The sequence below is a fragment of the Argopecten irradians genome, chromosome 9 (genome assembly GCF_041381155.1).
Source record: "Argopecten irradians isolate NY chromosome 9, Ai_NY, whole genome shotgun sequence".
Taxonomy (NCBI): Eukaryota; Metazoa; Mollusca; class Bivalvia; order Pectinida; family Pectinidae; genus Argopecten; species Argopecten irradians.
Window position 1 is genome coordinate 37,576,389 of NC_091142.1, and position 23,845 is coordinate 37,600,233.

Below are 23,845 nucleotides of genomic sequence, written 5' to 3' on the forward strand. Positions count from 1 at the left end.
TTGATTGTAACGTTCTCCATGTTACACAATGTTCTGGAGTATATTTCAACAAAGACCAAAAGATCCTTGATTTCCTATCGGATCGAATACATGGACTAGTATTCCTTCGGCATCGTGGAAGTTACATTTACTACATTTTTTCGCAGTGAAATTTAAGGTTTTATGGTGAAAATATAAGCGACTTATAAGTGGCTTTTGACCAATCGGAATGCAGCATTGACAGTGAAAATATCATTTTGATTGTTACGTCATTAGCTTGTGCACACAAATGGCGTCATATTTATGTGAAGAAATATGACGTTATGCTTACGTAATAATCGCAAGGGCAAATAATTCTGTAATTCTGTGTTCTTTTTGCGGAACTAGTAGTGTTTATCTTCTGTAAATAAAAGCTTGAAAACAAATGTAATAAAAAGAATATTCCGTGTTTCTTGATGAATACATGAAACAGTTATGTTATCTCGTGAAGTGAAAACTTTGATATTTTCACTCGTGCTTTGCACTCTTGAAAAATATCAAAGTTTCCACCCCACTCGATGAGATATAACTGGTATTCATCAAGAAACAAGGAATACCCTCTATGTACCACAAAATTTTGCCAATGTAAGCTGTGTAACTTTTATCTATTGAGCGTACCCATGTAATCTTTTTGAATAGCTCACTTGACCTACACGTATGGCGTTTTCAAAAGTTATGCATTTACACAGTCAATGACGTGACATCAAACACAATAGACTGATTTGTTAGACTTTCTAATGTCTGCGAATTTATTGATTTTACACTTGAAAATAAATTAGAATATCAAGACCATAGTCAAAAGATAATTCTTTATTAAGTTCATGTAATAATATTTGGTAAAAACAGCAAATCCAAGTAAGACATAAGTGTCTATTCAACAAAATAGCAAAAAATTATATTTAACGTATATCTAAAGGCCCACTACATTTCAGAAAAAAATAAAAGTTGCTTAAAATAACAATCACATAAGAAAATTGATATCGATGGCCTAAGATGAGGTTCCAAACAAATAAGAAAGCAAGATTTCCTGCGTCATCTACATTTTATGTTTTGCCGTCTGGCACAGTGATTTAACAATTAAAGGATTGTTAGATTGCATTTATTGGAGATATAAATGCAATCTGGGTGGCAGATAAATAGAATAGCGCCCGCTAGGTAGGGCGATATGAATTTTTATCTGTTCCCAGATTGCATTTATATCTCCAATAAATGCTATCTAACAATCCTTTAATTTTATATTTACATTTGATTTTCTAGTTCAAAGTAAATCATAATTTAAATGCAAGTGAAATTTGAATTTCCCGCTTCAGCCATTTAACCTCAACAGCCAAGTTCGACGTGATAAAAAATAGTCCCTATAAAAAATTGAAAAGATAACAAAATTTCAATGTTTTTAATAGCTATTCCGTATTTTAAAGATTTTTTTCATAACCAAACTGGTTCATTCAACTACAATGTCAATTTTCCTGCGCCGACTAACATGGTATATGTAGATATTATTACACCAAGTTTAGGCTGCATTTATTGGCTCATAATGCAGATCACGATTATCATTACAGTAATGGGAGTCGCTGTGGCAAAATGTAAATATAGACAAATAACGGGACAGCGGAAAACATAAGATGGCCAATGGTAGAAAAAGAAACTATTTCAATGATTTTAATTAAATAGTTCAGAATGTGCTAATAAGATTAGTTTTAACATTAAGCTAATAATATTTGCAACTCTATATAATCATCAACATTGTTTTACATTTTGAATGTACTCTCGTGGTTTATTTAGATACACCCACATTTTTTGTTTTATCTCCAAAATAAAAATAACCTATTCAAGTTCATCTTTCATGACAAAGTCGTGCGACATACATGAATGATTATGTGATAAATCTTATTGAACATAAAATACCAAAATAAATTAAAATCAGTCTTTATACTTTTCAAAAGATTTCAAACGAAAAATAACACAAACATAATTCTTTATGAATTAATGTCAAAACACATTTGCATACATTAAAAATACAAACAATCAGGATTAAAACATATATGTATACCAGTATATGGTTTAATATGTTAAAACATTGTGCATCTGTTAAATATCTAAACGTAAAAAGATAAACAGTGCAAAAAAGTTACTTCGCAAAAAGGGACACCGCCTGAAACCCTGAAAGATTGGGCAACACTGAAAGCGCTGTTGATAACATCGCTCGAAGATGGGGCAACGCTGAAAGCGCTGTCGATAAAATCGCGTGAAGACGGGGCAACGCTGAAAGCGCTTGCGAAAGAAAAGTGACTATTTTGCATTGTTGATCTTTCATTGTCCTCTATATATAACAGAACACAAACATGACATGGCAAAAATATACAAAACTTATTGTTGATTCATACTCAGGAACGACCTGTGCAACTGTTTTGTTCATTTGGCTATTTCAATGAACATTCAGTCATAATATTGAATTAAATTTTCTTACTTTCAAGCTAATACAGCTGTTTGTACCTCGTGGCTCGTGATAAGGTGTTTGGTGTTAATTTTTGGAGAGGTGGCCAATCAACATGAACAGTATGTATAGACAAATTACATTTATTATAATACAAATGTATATTAGTATATCAATGTAATCACTATCGCTTGTAGCTTCGAAAAGGATAATTTATGTATTCTATGACATTGGGAATAGATTTTACGTATCACAATAATTTCAAATAGAATAAATATTAGACTGTTAGCTTGACTTGGTACGAACGCTTGCGAGTGGTGGCTGGGGTCAGAAGTTTGAATTTTTAGTTTTAGGATTGAATCTTTAAAAGTTTACTTCAGCCGTTCCCGATGTTAATAGTTTGAATTTTCGACCAAAATTTTGCCGTGACTTAGCTATAATTTCTTTGTTATTTTATCAAGATATTCCACGGCTTTTATCTAAAGAATTTCTTATTTTATCGGACAATTAATGTTTTCAAAGAAATGCCACAACACAAGCACTGTACATGCTGCTATGATAATATTGCTTAAACCAAAGTGTCATTGGTATATAAACTATTACTACACTATAGGATTGATTAATAAAGGTACATGTATTCACGTTAATGGCACTTCTCAGTTTTGAAAGTCTTTCTTTTCTAAAGGTCGGTTCTTATTAAACACTTGTTGAACGGTATCAGCTGTTAGCGTTAGTTCAGCTTCTTCTAACGCACTACAAAGCAGTGATACTTTCTCCCTGTCAGGACATGACTGATTCTCGTGCCAATACATGAGAAGGTTTGTTTTCAGTTTGTTGGGACTATCTTTATAGACCTGTTCAAAATCCTTATACTTGGTATCAGGTATTTCTAGGTTGACGGCCACTTCCCACATCTTATTAAGGTCAATCTGTTTAGCAAGACAAAGCATGCTTTTGTCGCCGAAAAAATCTGAAAAAATGATTATATAATTTATTAACAATAGGAGGGCATCACTTTGGGCCATTTTACGGCCACTCAGTGGTAAGCAAAACGTTTTGGAAGATACATAAGGGTCAGCTGCATATTGTATCTTTATCAGAATATCCAATTTTTCTGCGCTCATGGTAATTTCAGAGGTCAGAGTCAAAGGGTGAACATTCACATTTTCATTGTCCTAATTAATTAAATATTAGAATAGAGATAACATATATTTTGCAGTTTTTGCATTCAAATATTTGGTTTGGGAAGTTCAGTTCAGAAAACTGATGAAAAATTCAAAATGTAGGTCACAGTGACCTAGTTAAGTATTTGTTCTATTTTAACATTAAAAACTTTAATATTTCAAGAAGCAACAGGGATTAAACGAAAATCAGTGCCCTATCATGCAAAAAGAATTTAAAAAATAACTGATATTACGTAATCATTTGAATAAAAAACGAAAGACTACAAGAAGAAATAACTGTTAACTTACTTATATTTGCTGCTTGCTGACTGGTTTCGATTGAGGATAAAGAAGACGATGGGGTAAGGGTAGTCCTGGTTCTGCTTGTAGGCCTGTTAAATCCGCCATTGGTGTCAGGTGTGATATTCTGTGCAAATGGGCTTCCTACGTCAGAAACGATTGGCTGTGGCTTACATATACTCATATTTCGTGGGTCAAAATGAGCTGTATACAGATAATCGTTGCCTTTAGTATTGCGGATATTTCCCTTAGGTTTAGCCATACTGGTGTTTGAAGTCTTTTTTACTGCTTTGCAGTGGATAGTTGCCATGTTGTCTTTGTTTATCCTTCTAACAGGAATGGCGACAAAAATGGAGTGTCCGCCCGGGATAACTTCTATAAAGTAACGCCTTTTCCAACACAAGGCTAATGGGCCTTTCTGTCCGAGAGTGACCTCGATTTTTTCAACTTCTTTTATGTTCACATTTGGTGATCTGCTTCGTGACAGCTCTATAAGATTCATGCCATTACGTCGTTTTGTGATCGTGTCTTTGATGTCTTTTTCATGTGCTACTTCTACATGGAGCCTCCACGTATCTTCTTGATAACCGGTGCCTATGAAGATCAGAATATTGTACGGACCGTGTCCGTGAAGTTGTTTTATTTCTTTTGAGAATTTTTCCATGTTCTCTTTCACATTTTTGGAATTCGGTACCTTCTTTTTTGAATATTTTGCATATGCGCCTTTCCTTAAAAATAAAATCATTCCGAAATAATTATATAAGTGTATAAAATAGCAAAGGAAACCTTAAAATCTACGACACACAGAATCGATAAATAAACAAATATAGCTGTATTTAAAGGCAAGAAAAACATAAACAAGAAGGATTCATGCTATGTTGATAGCAAACCATTTTTTAAACAAAAGCGATAATGCTTGTAAATTTCCGTTACAGATATTAGATTGATATGTACATGAATACAAAAATGTTGGAAAATATATAGATATTTTCTAGTGTCATCTATACTTAAGAATAAACTTGAACATATTATTTATATAATTGAGATATAACTATAAAACGGAGTGTACTCTCATCATAAACCGCATATTCAAATTAATCCTTATAATTCAATTTACTAAAGATAATCCCCTCAAAATTACAAATAAATTTTGGAACTCTCTTTACTATGAATTCATTTCGCCTTTATCTCAGCCAATCAGAAGCGACGTTACAAACAATACATATTTTAGCAATATTGAATTATTATAAAACAAGTCAAAATATTTGTGATGGTAGACATATACCAGATTTAACTGGAATCATGCATAATAAGCAAAATCTTATTTTCAATGTTATGTTTTTTATTTGGTAATATACTTAATAACATACTTGCTGAAGTCGATCGTTTCAAAGCTGCACACATTATCAGACAAAAGAGTTACATGGACATCCTCGTTGATTGTCATTTCATCGCCAATGGTCACACAGTATAGCTCGCATTCTCTAAAATCATCTTCTTCCATTGATTTCAAAGGAATTTCTATCCGGACTGGTTTCAGGAACTTTTCCTCATGATGAATGCAGATGGTATCAGAAAAGCCTGCAACTTCGGTTAAGAGGATGGTATTTTCCTTCACGGGTTCAAACTGTAGAAGTATAATATTAACAAGAAAAGACAGGTATCTAAAAATAATATTTGGATAGACGCTAAAATATATATATAAAAAAGCAAATCAAAAGTTATTCGCTTGTTATTTGTTCATTCTGTGGTGCTATGAATTAATTTTTTATTATAAACTTTTATTGTCTGCCTATAAAGCTTTGATATTAATGTTCACATTAACTTTCTACATACGTATGTAATCACAAGTGATGATACCAATAGGACAACGTAAAGTCAACTATATCGGTAGTTGAAATTCACACATACTGTACAAGTACTATATTTTAGCGCTCTATGTGCAAGGCATTTTGCGCTGAAATAAGACGGCGCTAACTATAAATACTGTATAAAGTTAGTAGAGCAATTATTGCGAATACGTGAATACATCCCTGCGTTAAACAGTTCAAAATCAATTTAGCAAAAAGTGATTGCAAAACAAAAATACAATGTATGCGTTTTATTTGCAAACTTTTGACAACCTATATTTAAAACGTTATTTCACAAAGAAGGGGCATCACTTAGGGCCGTTTTACGGCCACTTAGGGGCATGCAAACTATTTTGTATGAAAGTTCCGTAAGGTCAGCTTCATATTGTATGCTATTCAGAAATTCGGATTTTTTTCCGAGCTCATTATAATGTCAGAGGTCAAAGGATAAAAATTGATGTTTTCATCATTTAAGTCCATATTATTTAGATTTTATAGTAGACATTATTTTTGTTGCAGTTTTTACCTGCAAATCATAGATTTATGAATTTCAGTTAAGAAAAAGATGAAAAATTCAAGAAGGTCAACTCTTATTTTACAATGATTTGATAGCTTGACCTGCTTAAGATGATTACATCCTAAGGTCACATGGGCTGGGTGACGGAGTTAAATTAGGTCATATTCAATAAATGGTACCTTTTTGCAATAAAAATGAGTGAATTTGGAATATTATATTTTTAATTTGATCAAAAAGTCTTTAACTAGTTATTTCCGGAATCTGTTTTTTAGAACTTTAATGACTATAGTTGTCATATCCAGAAATCATTATCCTTTCGACTCAGATAATAATGATATTCAAACAACTCCTGAAGCATCGTCTTATTATCCGACACAAACACGTATTTTTTTTATTGTTATGTTAAATATTTTTGTTTGCATTGTGGATATGAGTTTCGCTCCGTAATACACTATTTTACGTTAAAGGGACAATTCACTCAGGCTAATTCTTTTACATAACCAAGAAGCAAAATATGGCATAAATGTATTGTTCTACATTTCTTATGAAACATTTAACTCAATATATTGACAAATTCCACGTTATTTTTAAGTATTTTAATTGATACCGTTGTAACTACAAATCGTTGATCAATACGATTAAGCAGGTACAGTATGTACTCTGTACCCATTCCCGAGCCAAAGTCACGCACGTTAAACATATGAACTACATAACCACTGAGGAGGTAATAAAATGATTCTTAGGCAAGACAATTCATCTAATAAGGTAAACCACTACTGTCAGAGCGATTTGAGCAGTTCTAGACAAAAGTTGCATTACTCTACGAGCAAGGGACAGGGTTCGGCATACAAGATATTCGACCACAATGTGTAATGGCGGACAGCGAGCGAGTTTGAAAGTTTCACACACATTTCACCACCATGGGCTTTTCGAGCATATCACGGTAAAACCGACTGATCTAATTTCCATTAGAACCGATTTTTTCCCCGATATATGTTCAAATTTTAATGTTGTCTTAGATTGAATTGTCCCTTTAAAACTTTGTGTTACCTTTATCAGTGCTTTTTGTGGAGAATCTACGGTACCAGCGGGGAATGTAATTACTCTTTGTTGGTCTTCAGGACAGCGATAGGTCAGTTCCTCATTCGGATTCAGCTCAACTATAACCTCATGGTTACTGTTCCGAAAGTGACAAGAACAATGTATCTGTATACTGTTGTGTAATGGTTAATGCTACAGAGCGTGATATATTGTATAGTTGATGATATTCGCGGGTTTTCATTTCGCTAAATTCGCGGGTACATCCAAAATTGCGATATATCATGGTTTCGCCTATTCAGAATTGGACTTTAAAAGGCTAGACAGATAATTCGCAAAAATAAACCCCGGCGAATGAGTCTACAACAGTAAATCGCGAAATGTAACAATTATACAGGAAGATGTAAATTACCTTATTAAACTGGGTATATTTTAGTATGTAAGTGAATGTGTTTTAAGAGTCGAAAAATCGTCATGCAAATCCAGCGACTGAATATTCCACTTTTCCATTTTCCTATTGTAATACTTGAAAAAGACAAATTTAAGGCATGATCAATAATGATATTTTCAATTGTTAACGAAATCAGTTTACTGATAATTTTTTTCCGTATAAATCATAATGTATGATAAACTTACATGCTTTGTTCAGGCAATGGTTCTGCCTCCATCCTTTGCAAGGGAAATTCAAATAAAATAAACTTTGTGAAGGTTAATACTATTGAGCGACAGTTGTATATACAACAAAACCCCATAATAAATATTGGAGAGAATTACGCATTAAATCCGTGTGTAAATCCAAACTATTTTAAACACACGATATACATACATAGTGAACTTGCCGGACATTATTTAGAAACAATTTGCCTTATACAACTATTTTATAATTCTTGTTGGAATATTGCTCAATAAAAGAAAGTGAATATATTACGACAGCTACAGTGTACAATTTTCCTTCCAAACAATCTAGTTTTAATTGTTGTTTACATTGTTACGTTTTACTTACGCTGTCCTTTCATAGATCATTTTAGAGCCGGTCTTCAACCTTAGAAACGGGAAGGGTCTGATGATTAATTCTTTTGTAAATATAACAACAATGTGCAACGTAATAAATAACATCACAATTGCCACTTCGTTGCTGGAGTCAATTAATGAAACTTAAAATGAATAGATTTGTTATGTAATGAAACTTAAAATGAATAGATTTGTTATGTTGTGGATGTATACAAATGTACACAAATCAGAGTGTACTCTTAAACTGCGAAATCCCAATTTATAGGGTCTCTCTTTATGAAATCATTGTGCCGTTTTTCAGCCAACCAAAAACGATGTTGCAAACGACGACGCCATTTATAACATATGTTTAAGGCAATAAAAATACCTGTTACAAGCAGAAATTGAATTATATCCATAAAGCTATACATGTATCTCTTGCAGATAACTTATTTACAGGTTTTCAGTTTATACTTACTTGGGCAATTCAGGGATTCGTTCATATCCTGATTTATTTCTGAAATAATAACAATATACAATCTTCATTCTATTGTCAAATAATGGTACATTTGTATCTTCTCCTTTCATTGAAATTAATGAACTACAACAATGTATATCACCTGCGTACTATTGTCCGACTAACTTAACTTAAATAAGACATACATAAAACGTTTACATCTAATCTAAACGAAATACTAAAATCTAATCTGGACATATCCTATGGCGTTATATATCTCGCTTGTTGAAGCTGACAATCCAAGTTTAAACAATCGTATCGAGATGATGTTTGCTTTCAAATGGTTTTCAGATGACACTATGCATATGAGTACCTAATTACCAGTGCTGAGATAGTTGGGCATACAAACAGTGCAGAGTACAATACGCGTCCAGATAATTAAACGCAAAATAAACAGTGCACTCCCCTGTTTTTGTTTTTATTTATCATCCTAGACACATTAAGGATATAGCTGATTAGTACTGGGGCAACCTTCACAAGAATAACTCTTTATTCTATAAGTGCCCTTTTTATTTTGAGTTGAGTTATCGGGGCTCTATATACAGGGGATACCAGCAAACTTTCTAAAAGAGAAAAAAAACCCATCTCAACACCAGTGTTTTAACTTGCACTGTCATCTTTAACTACTCAGATGGATCCGAGTGCTGATCAATTTTTAAATGTGATATCATATACTTACAGGATATATTTCAGGATTCCGTCCATGGCTTCCCTCATCCTTTGAAATATGAAAATAACATCTTGGTAAAATTTTGTATAATGTTTAAATTGGTCAAAAATGTATTATTCCGACTACAGTGTTATCTAATTGATCTATTTTATATGTTTACGCAGGAGTTCATTCCATCCCGCTTCAAAATACGCAAATTGATTTAAATTGCTTACCACTGATATGAATCGCAAAGAAAAGCTTTTAAAACAAAGTAATATTGTTGATGAATAATCGATTAACAAATTAAGTCTTTCAAACACATTTGAATACTCAGCAATTGTTATGTTCTTGTACTGAGAATAACATATAAATATAAATAATAATATATCAATCTTACCCTTTCAGGCGATCGACAATTGAATTTGCTTCTCTGAAACAGACAATAAGTAGAAATGTACCAAACATATGAAGACTCGATTCGAATTGAAAGGAACTACTTACACAAAGTTTAGCTTATTGATCAATTATTATTTTGAAATACCACAAGTGCGAGTCATTAACCCCTTAACTCCCAGATACGCCAAACTACGCCAATAGCAGTTCGGTGTAGGAAATACTGACTTATCTCCCTTGTTACTGAAGCTATTTTGAAACTAAATACACCTACTTAAACTAGAGGTAATGGTATTTCTTGCTGATTGACCATGGTAGTCTCTGTTTCACATTTTATATTACATGTACATGCTTGAGAAAAACTTGACTCTCAACCGGAAAAACACATTATTTAACAATACTGTACAAAACAAGGCAGTCGTATCCATGGCAACAGTTTTTCTATTAATTAAATGACATGAATTAGGTGTGCATGAACAGTCCATTCTGTCTATTATAATTTTTGTTGAAAAGTACATAGCAATTACTTTGTGCTTACAATGAAAAATATGTAAACACAAAGCAAAGTGCATGTGATTTTCATGTTGGAAGATGGTTGCTATGGTAACAGAAAAATGAAGGAAGAAACTTAATTTATACTTGGAATTTGAAAATGCATTATCCTTTCATGTGTACATGTCGATAAGTGATACAAATACTTATCTTCTTCCAAAAAACACGAGGAAAAACCACTCTGTAAGAAAACGAATTTTGGAAACTAACAAAAAACATCGGTTTCTATAGAGTTTCAGTTTCCTTGGAAACGGACCAAACCAGACAAAAGAAGGATAGCTTTAGCATCAAAGGGATAACCCTCAAGCAAATAAAACAAAAATCTTTATTTTTTTAGCCTTATGAAGACATTTCCTTTGCTCCAAATCCTTTTTAATGGTTAATTTATGTTTTTTTATAGAAATATGCAAGTTTCGGTTACCATGGCAACTTCATTGAAACACAAAAATCAATTTTTTCAAGAAAATTGAATAGATCGTGTTCTAGTTTCTAAATATATATGGGTTGCTTACCAAAATTATCAACGGAAAATGGAGAAAAAACGCATTGAAATAAAAGTTGCATTTTTCATCAGACTCCTAAAAAATTCCTGGATTTTGAAATACCACAAGTGCGAGTCATTAAGTAACAGGTTTAAATTATTTCTGGTTAAATTTTCAAAGATACCTTGGATGAATAATACAATCTACGAAATCAATTACGTCTTATTCAAAACAATTAAACTCACATGCTATCAAGGATATCGTCAAACCTGTAAAAGAAAAAGAACTTGTACATAAATATTTAGAATTAGAAATGATTTACATCGAAAATGAAAGGGCAAAATTTCCATAAAATTTTGGCGAAAACTTTAATATGTGAAGCGATCTTTATAAATCTAACAAGCATACTTTATCTTTGAAAATAGTATTCTTCAATGGATTGTAGGATAATTGCATTATTTTATTGCCAGTAGCAAAAACTACAAAACTATGGCGGCTATTGATGCACTGTTTTAACCCCGAGATGTAAGAGAACACAGCCTTAAAGTTGATAAGGCTTAGCAACACACGTCCCCTGTCGTCAATTACATTTTCTATAGCAAGTTATTATTTCTTAGTTATGCTATCATTGTACGAAGTTTGAACACATTCGTGATGTGTTTTTCAGTTATCGTCCGGAAGCTAAAATTTGAAGAAAAAAAAACAATCTATTTTTAGTAACAGTGACCTTTATAGTTGATATATAGGCCCCAAATTCAATCCCACGTTGTGTTCTCCCATGTGTTACCATTGTATGAAGTTTGATCAGAATCTGTTGATGTGTTCCAAGTTATCATCCAAAAAACTCTTTGTGAGACAATATATTATTAGTAACATATACTTTGTAGCTGACCATTTGACCTCAAATACAATCCCAAGCTCTATGTTCCTATATGCTATAATTGTATTAAGTTTGAACAAATTCCGTCGATATGTTCTCAAACTTCTAAAATGATCTATTTTTAATATCAGTGATCTGACTTTTTGACCAAAATCCAATCCAAAGCTGTATTTTTTCATATGTTACCATTGTGTGAAGTTTGATCAAAATCCGTTTATGTTTTCTCAAGTTATGGTCTGGAAATATTTTTTTCTAAACAATCTATTTTTTAGTAACAGTGACCTTATCACAGTTAACATCTGGAAAACAATTCCGGACAGACACACAGACGGGAACAAACACTATAGGAGATTTCAGAAAAGATGGCGATGACGTCACACAAAGGTACATCCGGGCGCTCAAAGGTACAACTCTTATATCTGTACACATAAACATTGTAGGAACACAGCCGCTTGCGATGTTTGTTTACATTTTATTGTAATAAATAGTACGCCAATCCGAGAACTATTGCGTTATTTACATTTCAAAAAGTGTAAATAAAAATATTTTATAATAATATATGAATTTAAACTTATAGTATTCATATATTTTACTCTGTTTATACTCCATTTTCGACCGCTACGAGAAAACACGGTCGCCATTACGTATAAACCTTGACAGATATATTGCAAATATCAACTTGATATTACAAATTAAACTCAAAGTCCCTCAAAATATAATTATAAGCAATTACTGTTTTCGAAGTGTTTCTTGATAAAACACTTTACGATGTGTGATTAGTGCAAAATTAAACATTTGCTTTCGTAGATTACCCCAAGCCAACGGCAGCCATTACAGCACAGTCGAGAACCCGAATTTCGTCCATTTTCAGTGTCATTAAATTACGTATTCTGGTTATTTTTTGTCATCAATTTTGGGATTTAGTTTATAACATACAAATGAGTCAGTTTGTAGGTTCTTTTTATCATATTTTTAAACAAAACTTTGAGTATTTAGGATTCTCGAAGCCGTGCGCAATGTATCCTGGTCGGCATTTACAGTACTACGATCTGTAATTTATATCAATTTAAATGAAGTCTACCTAATATGTATTCCAATTATCTAAAAGTAATACCACTTCAGTTTGAGACTTAACACAGCCGGCAGTCCATGGCATAAAAGCGGCTGAAAATGAAATATTAAAAATATTATTTTACGAGATCGCCATATTATTTTACGAGATCGTCAGCCACGTGTACGTGTACGTGTAAAACAGTAGTTTAATTACTATTCGTAATTTTGTTATGATAAAGAGTATTCCATTAAAACAACATGTACATAATAAATAACGAATATATATCTTAAACAAGTACTTTTTGAGATAAAAGTGTTGGTAATTATTAATATGATTTATTTCCCCAACAATGCTGTGGCCTTCGGTGATCTACCAGCGACGAAGCCATACACGAGCGGCCTTGGTCTGGTCAGGTGGTTCACGTTTTGATCATGTATAACAGAAACATTACACATTGAAATAGATCATCTTTTCATAAACACTTTTTCACAACCTGAATTTATACGTATGGACAAATTCGGGTAGGCCTACGTGTGATGGCCCGGCAGGATTTGGGATTTGCAAATTATTTAGTCTAGATGAAATAAATGATTATTCTAATTACTGGTTTATGTAAATAATGAATGCAAGTGCAATATTTGCACCGTTGGACTTTTTTTTATTTTGCTATAATTAATATCGATGCTGATTTCGTTTGTGCGATGATATGAGATTAGGAGGTTTTGCCGAGTCATCTAGGTTTTCCCTGTCGACACCAAAGTAAAACTTGTATTGTAAGACAGTGACCGTGTATTCTGTTTATCCTGCAACTTTTTCATTATACATACAGAAGATGGTATTCAAAACTAAAGCAAATTGCCTGTTTTTTACACGATTTCGCTCAAAGCGAAACGCTTCTTTGATGATCAAGAAAAGATGCATTCACTAAACCGAATGAGTGTATACTCCTTTTTACTACCGTGGGAAATATGTAAGCGACGTCATTCCGATGATTGTGGCGTCACTGTTTGGCGGGACTGACTGCCGTTTGATTCACTCCTACTAAAAATGACGTCACTGGAATGTTCGGAATGAAGTCATCAAATTTAGAAATTGAAACAAACGAAAGGAATTAAACATTTATTTACTCACACCGTAATATTTTCCTATCGTAACTATTACAGGAAATTTTTATTATCCGGTATAGAGTTTTGTACCCGACTAATGTCGATATTGGAGCTGAAAATGCATTGTTTCTTGATATTGTTCCGCTTCTTTTGTTGACTTTAAATTCGTAAAATGAACTTAACCCGCGAAGGGCGTCAGAACGCTTGTTTTCAACGGGAATAAACACCGTAGTGATAAAGACCTTCCAAGTATGGCAACAGTGAATATTTGCATCAGGGAAATAGGGACACAAAAAGACGATTTTCTCCAAAAGTAAGATAGTTACACTACATAATTTTGCTGGAACACTTAAAAATCGTTCTGATTTCAGAACAATTGGAATTATGAAGATATCTCTTACAGTATTTTTATTATTATTATTATATATAATGTAAGTTAATTACAAGCTAACCGATACTTACATTATATATATAATTGGCTTCTTAGGTAAAATATGTTTTTCGTTTAAATATCACATACAGTGTATATAACAATAATGACAATAAAAAAGCCAACCGAATTTTATAACATATATATATATATATAATTCATTTTTCACAAAAAAAATAATACGGGCAGCCACTTGAAACGTCATGATATATACACGTGCAAATGACATACGTATCAATTCACTAGTAAACGTTTCTGTCATAATATGCGTGCCTCTGTGTTTTGGCCGAGGTGACCAAATTTTCATTTTATGGTCTCGGAATAGCAGTTGAGACTGCTTGTTTTACACATGTTCATAGAAATTTAACTGTCGAAAACAGATATATCTAGATTTAATATCCCATGAAAAGTTACATAATATAAGACCACGATCGAGAGCATCGTGGGTAGCGATAGGCCAAGGACGTCTCCTTGCAGGCGGTGTATGGGATTTGCAAATGATCTAGTCTAGATGAAATAAATGATTATTCTAATTACTGGTTTATGTAAATAATGAATGTACTTGCAATATTTCCAACGTTGGACATTTTTATTTTGCTATAATTAATATCGATGCTGCTATCGTTTGTGCGATGAGATGAGATGAGGAGGTTTTGCCGAGTCATCTCGGTTTTCCCTGTGGACACCAAAATAAAACTTGTATTGTAAGATAGTGACCGGGTATTCTGTTTATCCTGCAACTTTTTCATTATACATACAGAAGATGGTATTCAAAACGAAAGCAAATTGCCTGTTATTTACACGATTTCGCTCAAAGCGAAACACTTCTTTGATGATCAAGAAAAGATGCATTCACTAAACCGAATGAGTGTGTACTCCTTACTACCGTGGGAAATATGTAAGCGACGTCATTCCGGTGATTGTGACGTCACTGTTTGGCGGCACTGACTGCCGTTTCATTCACTCCTACTTAAAGTGACGTCACTGGAATGTTGGGGATCAAGTCAACAAATTTAGAAATTGAATCAAACGAAAGAAATTAAACATTTATTTACTGACATCGTAATATTTTCCTATTACAACTATTACAGGAAATTCATATTATCCGATATCGAGTTTTGTGCCCGACTAATGTCGATGTTAACGCTGAAAATGCATTGTTTCTTGGTATTATTCCGCTTCTTTTGTTGACTTTAAATTCGTAAAATGAACTTAACCCGCGAAGGGCGTCAGAACGCTTGTTTTCAACGGGAATAAACACTGTAGTGATAAAGACCTTCCAAGTGAATATTTGCATCAGGGAAATAGGGACACAAAAAGACGATTTTCTCCAAAAGTAAGTAAGTTACAATTCATTAATTTTGCTGGAACACTTAAAAAATCGTTCTGATTTCAGAACAATTGGAATTATGAAGATATCTATAACAGTATTTTTATTATTATTATTATATATAATGTAAGTTTATTATTTTGATAATTATTTTCCCAGAAATAAATTTCTTCTAAGCCCATAGGTACAAATGTATAAGTTTAACACTGTGTCTACCGATTGGTTTAAAGGATCACATACCCATTAAATTTAGATTTTCTATTCATTCCATAAATACTTGTTTAACATCATTCTTTCATTTCACGTACCTCTCCATCAGCAACTCGACTTCATGCTCTCTATAAAAGAAATAAAATGAAATAATAATTAAATAGACGTATACATTAACTTAATGGGTTATTTATGGTTAAGATTAAAATTTCAATCCTTAACTACCCAAGCCAAGGTAATGTTTATCAGACAATAACTGCCATCCAACAAAGTGACCATTATGACAACACTAATATTGACATGAAAGACTCAACTGATCACTGTGAAAATGGCTGATCAATCTTATGGATTAAATCATCGTTGATAACCTCAATAATTTTACACTGCAGATCTGAACTATGAGTAAATGATGTAAATACATGTACAAGCAAAACACTTTCTATTTATTGTGAAATCTAGTGCGTCGTATTAAGATTGTCTGCAAAGTGTTGGCATCTATATATACCATATACTCCATAAAAAGATAGTTTAATGCTTAAATATACTTACATGCATCCAAGTAATCTTGACATGGTTTCTGGCCATCTGTAAACACACAAACTCACATATATAGATATGTATCGTCTGTAAATTACTGTGCTTGATAGGGATCAAAATAATAGTGCGAGTGGCTTGACCAATGAAATAAAGTATCAGTTTTGCCAAAATCCGAAAGAGTACGTTAAATATGGATTTTACGGAGACGTTTGAATAAAAATATCTTACTGAAAAGTATTATGTAATCATAAACAAACAAAGGTAAATATTGTACTAATAGATACTGTTCACCGATGAAATTAAATATTAGAAGAAGGGTATGCTGTGCCTTTAATTTTAATGGGATTAATGTTATTGATATGTATCAGGCATGCCGATTAGTGGTGTTCAGTTTCATTAATACTCCAAATGTGATGGCACTTTCATGGGCAAATCCAACTGAATGATCAATATACTGTGGAGTGATTTATTTCTATCTGGTTCTCCCAGAATTCTTATAATCATATATATATATACAGAGATATTCTACATTTTCCACGAGTCATTCCATATCAACGACACCAAGAAGATTTACAATTAAATATAATCTTCAGATATGTCTCTCAGACCAAGCGAAATAGGAGCCTGATTTTGTAAATCAATTACTACTAATTGAGTATTTTGGATTTAAGATTATATTGGTTAAGTTTTCATTTTAACGGATTTTATTGACATATGATGGTACATTCTGTTGGATCGAATAACAAGTTAAGTCCATTCACATTCACTCCTTGAATTAGCAAAGGTTTGTGGATAAATTTACGTATCTTTACAAATAAACACGTAAGGGTCATTGTAAGTAAAGGGAAGTAATTCGTATACACTTGCACGCTTCAAATGCACACTATTTATAATAATGTGTTAACACTGACATCTACAGATATTGGTATAATAGATCGAAATGCCATGCTCAGTGATATTAATGCACAGGTCATTGCTATCAACTCTCTTTAAAAAGATATATTTTAATAATGGTACTTTTTACAGATGCAATGCTGTTTTAACTATATTTATATTAGCACATTCCATTGAATAAAATCGAGATGTCTTCAGTCATCTCAAGAATGATTAACTTTCTGATTTAACCATGCTATGTTATAGTTGTATCTTTCTTACAGATCACCATGACTTTATTAATACTATATTGTTTGTAGCTATAAGGGGTATAAATAAAACCAATGGGTTTTACCAATATAGTTATGTACATTTGTACATCTTTCAATATTTATCTATTAGTAAGTCCATAACACACAGGGCATCATTGGAATAATATATCAATAGTGATATGATTAAGCCTTCCATAGGGGGTTTAAAAAGAATATTCTTGTATATAAAGTCAGTCCAGAAAATAATGAGCTACGTTATAATTAAAAGTTTGGAAGGAAAGGATGATGTTGCGATGTCTAATATGCAATTATATGATAAATCGTTTTCGAAATCGTTTGACATATATATATATAATAATAATTTATCAAAACGTTTATATCAGTTAAGATGTTACACAAATGTAACAGCATGAAAATTTGATGTATTCCCAAAACACTGATCTTACACAAACAGAACTTCTAGTGCGCATGGAGATATGGCCGTAACCAAATTACTAGTTGTGATACACTTACCAACCAATTTGTTTGTTTGTTTGTTTGAGTTTTACGGCCCATCGACAGCTAAGGTCATTTAGGGCCAAACTACAATTCAGGCATTAATATCAGGATAAAAGATCAGGGTAAGAAAAGGCAAGTAAGGATTAAAACACAGATTGTAAACGTTTATTTGATAAAAAAGGTTTGCATGGGATAAAATAGTTTTGGCTAAAACACACGAGAAAACTCATGCAAAATGTTGATGTAACGATGAAATGTTGAGCTGGTACGATGATATAATGAGAAAAACGTTCATATTTTATCTAAAATACCGATTTCTTTGAGATAATTAAAAATACGATTATGTCTCACGGCATGAAACAAAGTGTACATGTCGGAGACATCGTAGTGCTTATCTCGTATTTGCTTAAAATCAATACAGTGCACTAAAATATGTTCCACTGTGAGAGGAGAATCACATGCATGGCATGTAGGAGGATCCTCCCCTCTCAATAGATAGGAATGTGTAAAATATGTGTGTCCAGTTCGGAGCCGAGAGAGAACAACTTCCTCTCTGCGGTCTCTCCGACTGGACAGTTTAGGATTAAGTGTAGGTTGAATTTTAAACAGTTTATTGTTTGTTTCGGTAGACCACCTTTGTTGCCAATGGTGTTTGATGGCTGACTGAATTGAAGGTTTGATGTCGGTGTATGGTAGTTTCAAATCTGTTTGTGCTAGGCGAAGAGCAGTCTTAGCTGCTTTATCAGCCTGTTCATTCCCCTTTATACCCACGTGACTGGGAATCCAGAGATAAGTAATTTGAGTTTTAGAAGATAATCGAAATGTTCGGATTAAAAGATTTTGGATTAGAGTATTTCTAGGGCTTCTTGATTTCAAAGCCTGAAGAACCGAAAGAGAGTCTGAACAGATGATTGCCTTTTCGATGCGGTGTTCTTCGATGTAGTCAAGCGCCAGACCGATAGCACATGCTTCCGCAGAGAAAATGGAGGCAACATCTGGAAGTCGGATAGAGGAGCAGTGATTAGACGTACAGCATGCTGCCGCAACATTATCACCATCTTTTGATCCGTCAGTGTAGATCTGAACATGGTCAGGGAAAGCCCTAATGCACTCCCGAAAGGAGGATTTGTGTTCTTCGGGTAATGCACTGGACTTTGCCTCTCTCATGCAAAGATAAATTGATATCAGGTGTTTGAATGAGCCATGGTGGTACATCCGATATGGTGTACTCGTCAATGGCGTCGAAATTTATATTTAGTTCCTGCAAAAAATTTGAAATTCTGATGCCAAATGTTGGTATGAGCTTTTGATTTTGTCTGAATATGTCCTGGTGTTGTGGATTAAATACAAGATCGAATGCGGGGTTTTTGGGATTGGATTTCAGTTGGGCAGCATACTGTAAGGATAATTTCTTTCGTCGATCGTCTAGAGATGGCTCATTAGCTTCCACATGGAGACTCTTCACAGGTGTTGTTCGAAAAGCTCCAAGTGCCAGACGCAGTCCCTGATTCTGGATAGGGTCAAGCATCTGTAGATAGGAGCTGCGAGCCGATCCATAGACAATAGAGCCGTAGTCAAGTTTTGATCTAATAAGTGCCCGGTAGATACGCAGAAGCATTTCACGGTCTGCACCCCAATCAGAATGGGACAGAACACGTAGAATGTTCAACGCCTTCGAGCACTTATCCTTCAGATGTTTGATATGTGGAACAAAGGACAGTTTCGAATCAAATATTAGTCCAAGAAATTTAGTTTGTTCAACTACTGGAATTTTAATTCCATTGAGTGTGAGGTCAGGATCATTGTGTGGTTTTCGTTTTTGACAGAAGTGCATACAGACAGTTTTTGATCTTGAAAATCTAAAGCCATTTTCGTCAGCCCAATTTTGTAATTTGCCTAAACATTGTTGTAGTTGTCGTTCTATAGTGTGCATGTTTTTTGATCTGTAACAGATCAAGAAATCATCCACAAATAGAGACCCTTCCGTAGATTGGCCAAGACATTTAGTTATGCTGTAATTTTTAGTCCAAAAAGTGTGACGGACAGGATACCACCCTGAGGGACGCCCATCTCCTGTGTTTCTGTTTCTGAATAAGTTGAACCCGTTCGAACTTTGAAATGCCTGTCAGATATAAAATTTGATATAAACTTTGGCAAATTACCACGTATACCGATGTCATGGAGATCGTTCATGATTCCATATTGCCAAGTTGTGTCGTATGCCTTTTCAAGGTCAAAGAATACGGCCACAAGATGTTCTTTCTTGGCAAATGCTTCTCGTATAAATGTTTCTAGTCTAACTAAGTGGTCTACCGTTCCCCTGCGGTTTCTAAAGCCGCTTTGCAAAGGACTTAAAATATTGTTTGATTCCAGGAACCAAACTAATCTGGTATTTATCATACGTTCTAGAGTTTTACAAATACAACTCGTCAATGAAATAGGACGATAGTTATTGGCATCAGTAGCATCTTTCCCGGGCTTCGGAAGGGGTATAATAGTAGATTCCTTCCAAGACTCAGGAATTTTGCCAGAAGAGTAAACTTGATTAAATATAGTTAAAAGACATTTTAGTGAAGAGTCTGGTAATTGTTTTAAAAACATATATGGAATTTCGTCTGGTCCAGCTGCCGAGTCCTTTGATTTCTCAAGGGACTCGAGCAATTCTGGTATCTCGAAAGGCCTATTGTAACTTTCACTATTGGAGGATTTAAAATTAAGACGTCTCTTTTCCTTTTCCTTTTTAAATTTTTGAAATTTTTTGGAATGATTTTTGATGGATGAATTTTTAGCAAAATTTTTGGCAAAGGCGTCAGCTATTTCGGATTTTGAAGAAAATATTTTATTGTTGTTAATGAGGTGGGAGGATGGTGTTGCTTTTCTTTTCCCACTGATTTTTCCAATCATTTCCCAAACTTTCTTCGAAGATGTATTGGAATTAATTTTTGAGACGTACTCTTTCCAAGTACTTTTCTTGTCGGATTTGATAGACCTTCGAGCTTTTGCTCTCCAAATTTTAAAATTGTTATAGTTTGAGACGGTTGGCGAAGCCAAGTACCGCCTCAGAGCGGAATTTCTACCAGATCTATTGATAAATGAATCATTTGAGAGACGAAACTTTGTAGGTTTTGGCACGGATTTTGGTATGGTTTTTGTAGCGATAGAAGTGAGCGCTTCTGTGAAAATTTTAATGGGGTCATCGAGGTTCAAAAATTTATCCTCAATAAGCTCCTCTGCGCACAAATTTTTAAATTGAACCCAGTCCGCCTTATGTAGATTCCAACGAGGAATAGGCTCCTCAAGTTTTGGTGACCCTATGTTTTTAAGTATAATTGGAAAGTGATCGCTCCCACAGAGATCACCGTTGACCATCCAATCATAATCCAGAAGAATTGATGGATGGCACAACGATAAATCAATGTGGGTAAGCGAGCCAGAGGCAGGGTGTAAATATGTTGGGGCATTGGTGTTATAAAGACATAAGCTGTTTTTATTAATAAAATCTTCGATACGTCTACCTCTATCGTCAGTGCCTGGGGAGCCCCAGAGGCTATTATGACCGTTAAAGTCACCCATGATAATATATGGCACTGGTAGTTGTGATACGATGTTACTAAGTTCATCACAACTAAATGGAGTATTTGGAGGTAAATATATAGAACAGACTGTTATTTTTCGGTGAAGAGTTGCGCTGATAGCAACAGCTTGTAAGGTGGTATTTAGCTGAATGTGTCTGTGAGGAACGTTTTTATGCACCGCCACCGCCACACCACCTGATGCGCGGCCACCTGTTGTTGGGAGTTTTTGTGTATAGTGTAAATTGTCTGAGATTGATGGTGTCTTTCAGCATTATTTCTTGAAGGCAGAATATGGATGGGTTTTTTGTTTGTATAAGATGTTTTAATTCTTCTATGTTCGCTTTAAATCCGCGTATGTTCCATTGTATGATAGTGTTTGTCTCTATGTTGGTCCCTGAGGATAGTTTGTCGGACCGACAGGACTACTTGAAGTAGGTTGTTTGGTGGCGATAAATGTGTTGTCACCAAACTCGCTGTCGTCCGATAGAACATCATAGATGTTCCGTCCAAGGATAGGGTCATCTGATCCCTTACTGGGTTTGTTGTTTATTGCAGGGAGCCTCGCCAGCTTTACCTTGGTGGTTTTTGTCTGGCGTTGCTCCTGCGGTGGTGTATTTGCTGGTCGCTTGGCTTTCTCAGGGAGTTTTTTTACGTCAATAGACGGTGAAGATGTAGCACGTCTATGACGAGCGGCGGTAACTTTTTTTCTAATGTTCGGTGTTTGGTGTTGTGTAAGTTCTGGAGACGCCGGTGGGATTGGCGTTTTAGCTCCAGGTGGTTTTTGTTGTGGTTTGTGTTGGGGCTTATATGGACCAGACTTGAACCTGTTCGGGTCCCCCATGATTATTTTGCAGGTCTTAGCATCAGCCATATCTGGGACATCATTGTCCCAGTTAGGCTTGTCAACCAAGGCCTGGACCGACGCATGTTTGACGGTGACACTGTCAACAGGCGTCTTTGCGCGGGTGATCTGAGCATAGGTTGCCACATTCAGGTCTGAACGCTCGACTATCCTCCTAGCCTCGGGGAAAGAGACACCTTGGGTATATTTGACCCGTAATATCTCCCTCTCCCGAGTCCAGGCGGGACAGGTGCGAGCAGACGCAGCATGGTCACCCCCGCAATTGACGCAGTGACGGTTGACAATGTCACATTCGTCTTTTTCGTCGTGACCTTCACGGCCACAGTACTGACATACCATTTTCCGTCTACAATTGTTCTCATGATGGCCGTACCTCTGGCAGTTACGGCACCTCAATGGATTAGGGATGTAGACAGTGACATTGTAACGTTGGTATCCAACAGTTTACGCTCTGTGGTAATGTTGGTGTAGCGAATGTTAAGATAAAAGTGTGTGTTGGGACCAAGCTCCCACTTTTTCTCGTCATGATGCGTTTAACATGAGAGACCGGAATGTTCTCCTCTTGGAAGTATGACAGTATGTCAGCCTCATTGTCATTGCGCAAGGCTGGGCACCTGATTACCCCCTTGCTGCAATTTAATGATGAGTGTGGTTTTACACACACACTGAGGCCGGCAAAACTGTTGGTTCCAAGGAGGTTCTCCGCTTGTTGCTTGCGGAAAACCTCTATTAGGAGATCACCCGATCCCAAAGGCTTGACAGATTTGACATCTCCAGCAATGCCTTTGATGCCCTTTCGCAATATTAAGGGTGATAAACCTGCAGTGGTCTTGCCACTCTGTGTAGAGGACATGACCAGAAACTGTGGGAATGTGTTTGTTGTACCGATTTTTGTTTGTTGATTTGTGGTTGATTCCTTTTGGGGAAATTTTGGTTGTAGTTCATTTTGTTTGTTTTTGGAAGCCATCTTTTAGAGTTAATTACAATTCGCTAGCTGTGCCCCCACCCACCTCGGAGCCCAACAGGGGGACACTCATGATGACATGGATATCCAATGTCAAAGTGTCAGGGTTACACAGATAGTATACTCGGAAGAATATTTCGAACAAACATAATTCAAATCAAGCTTGCGACAGCACGCTCGCAAGATTGTACACCTGCAAGATCGATCAGAATCAAGACAATCCAAATTAAACTCACGATTGACCCTAAGCCATCGCCTTCTTGGAGATCTACGAACCAAGGGCTCGGCATGACCAGCCGATTGATAATACAGGGCCCATATTACCTCTCGTCTAACCGGAGTCTGAAG

The 23,845-nt window shown here is 34.8% G+C and overlaps 1 protein-coding gene across 1 annotated transcript; it reads right to left on the minus strand.

The window, feature by feature from the left end:
* Positions 1-813: 813 nt before the first annotated feature.
* Positions 814-16,497, minus strand: LOC138332249 (uncharacterized). Its single transcript, XM_069280264.1, has 12 exons — positions 16,466-16,497; positions 16,015-16,044; positions 11,152-11,175; positions 9,877-9,909; positions 9,507-9,545; positions 8,789-8,827; positions 8,324-8,362; positions 7,957-7,989; positions 7,333-7,459; positions 5,286-5,542; positions 3,925-4,643; positions 814-3,422 (listed from the first exon to the last, which is right to left on the minus strand). Exons 1-12 carry the CDS (start codon positions 16,486-16,488, stop codon positions 3,109-3,111), a joined length of 1,677 nt encoding a protein of 558 aa, XP_069136365.1. The 5' UTR covers positions 16,489-16,497; the 3' UTR covers positions 814-3,108.
* Between the last annotated feature and the right edge of the window lie 7,348 nt (positions 16,498-23,845).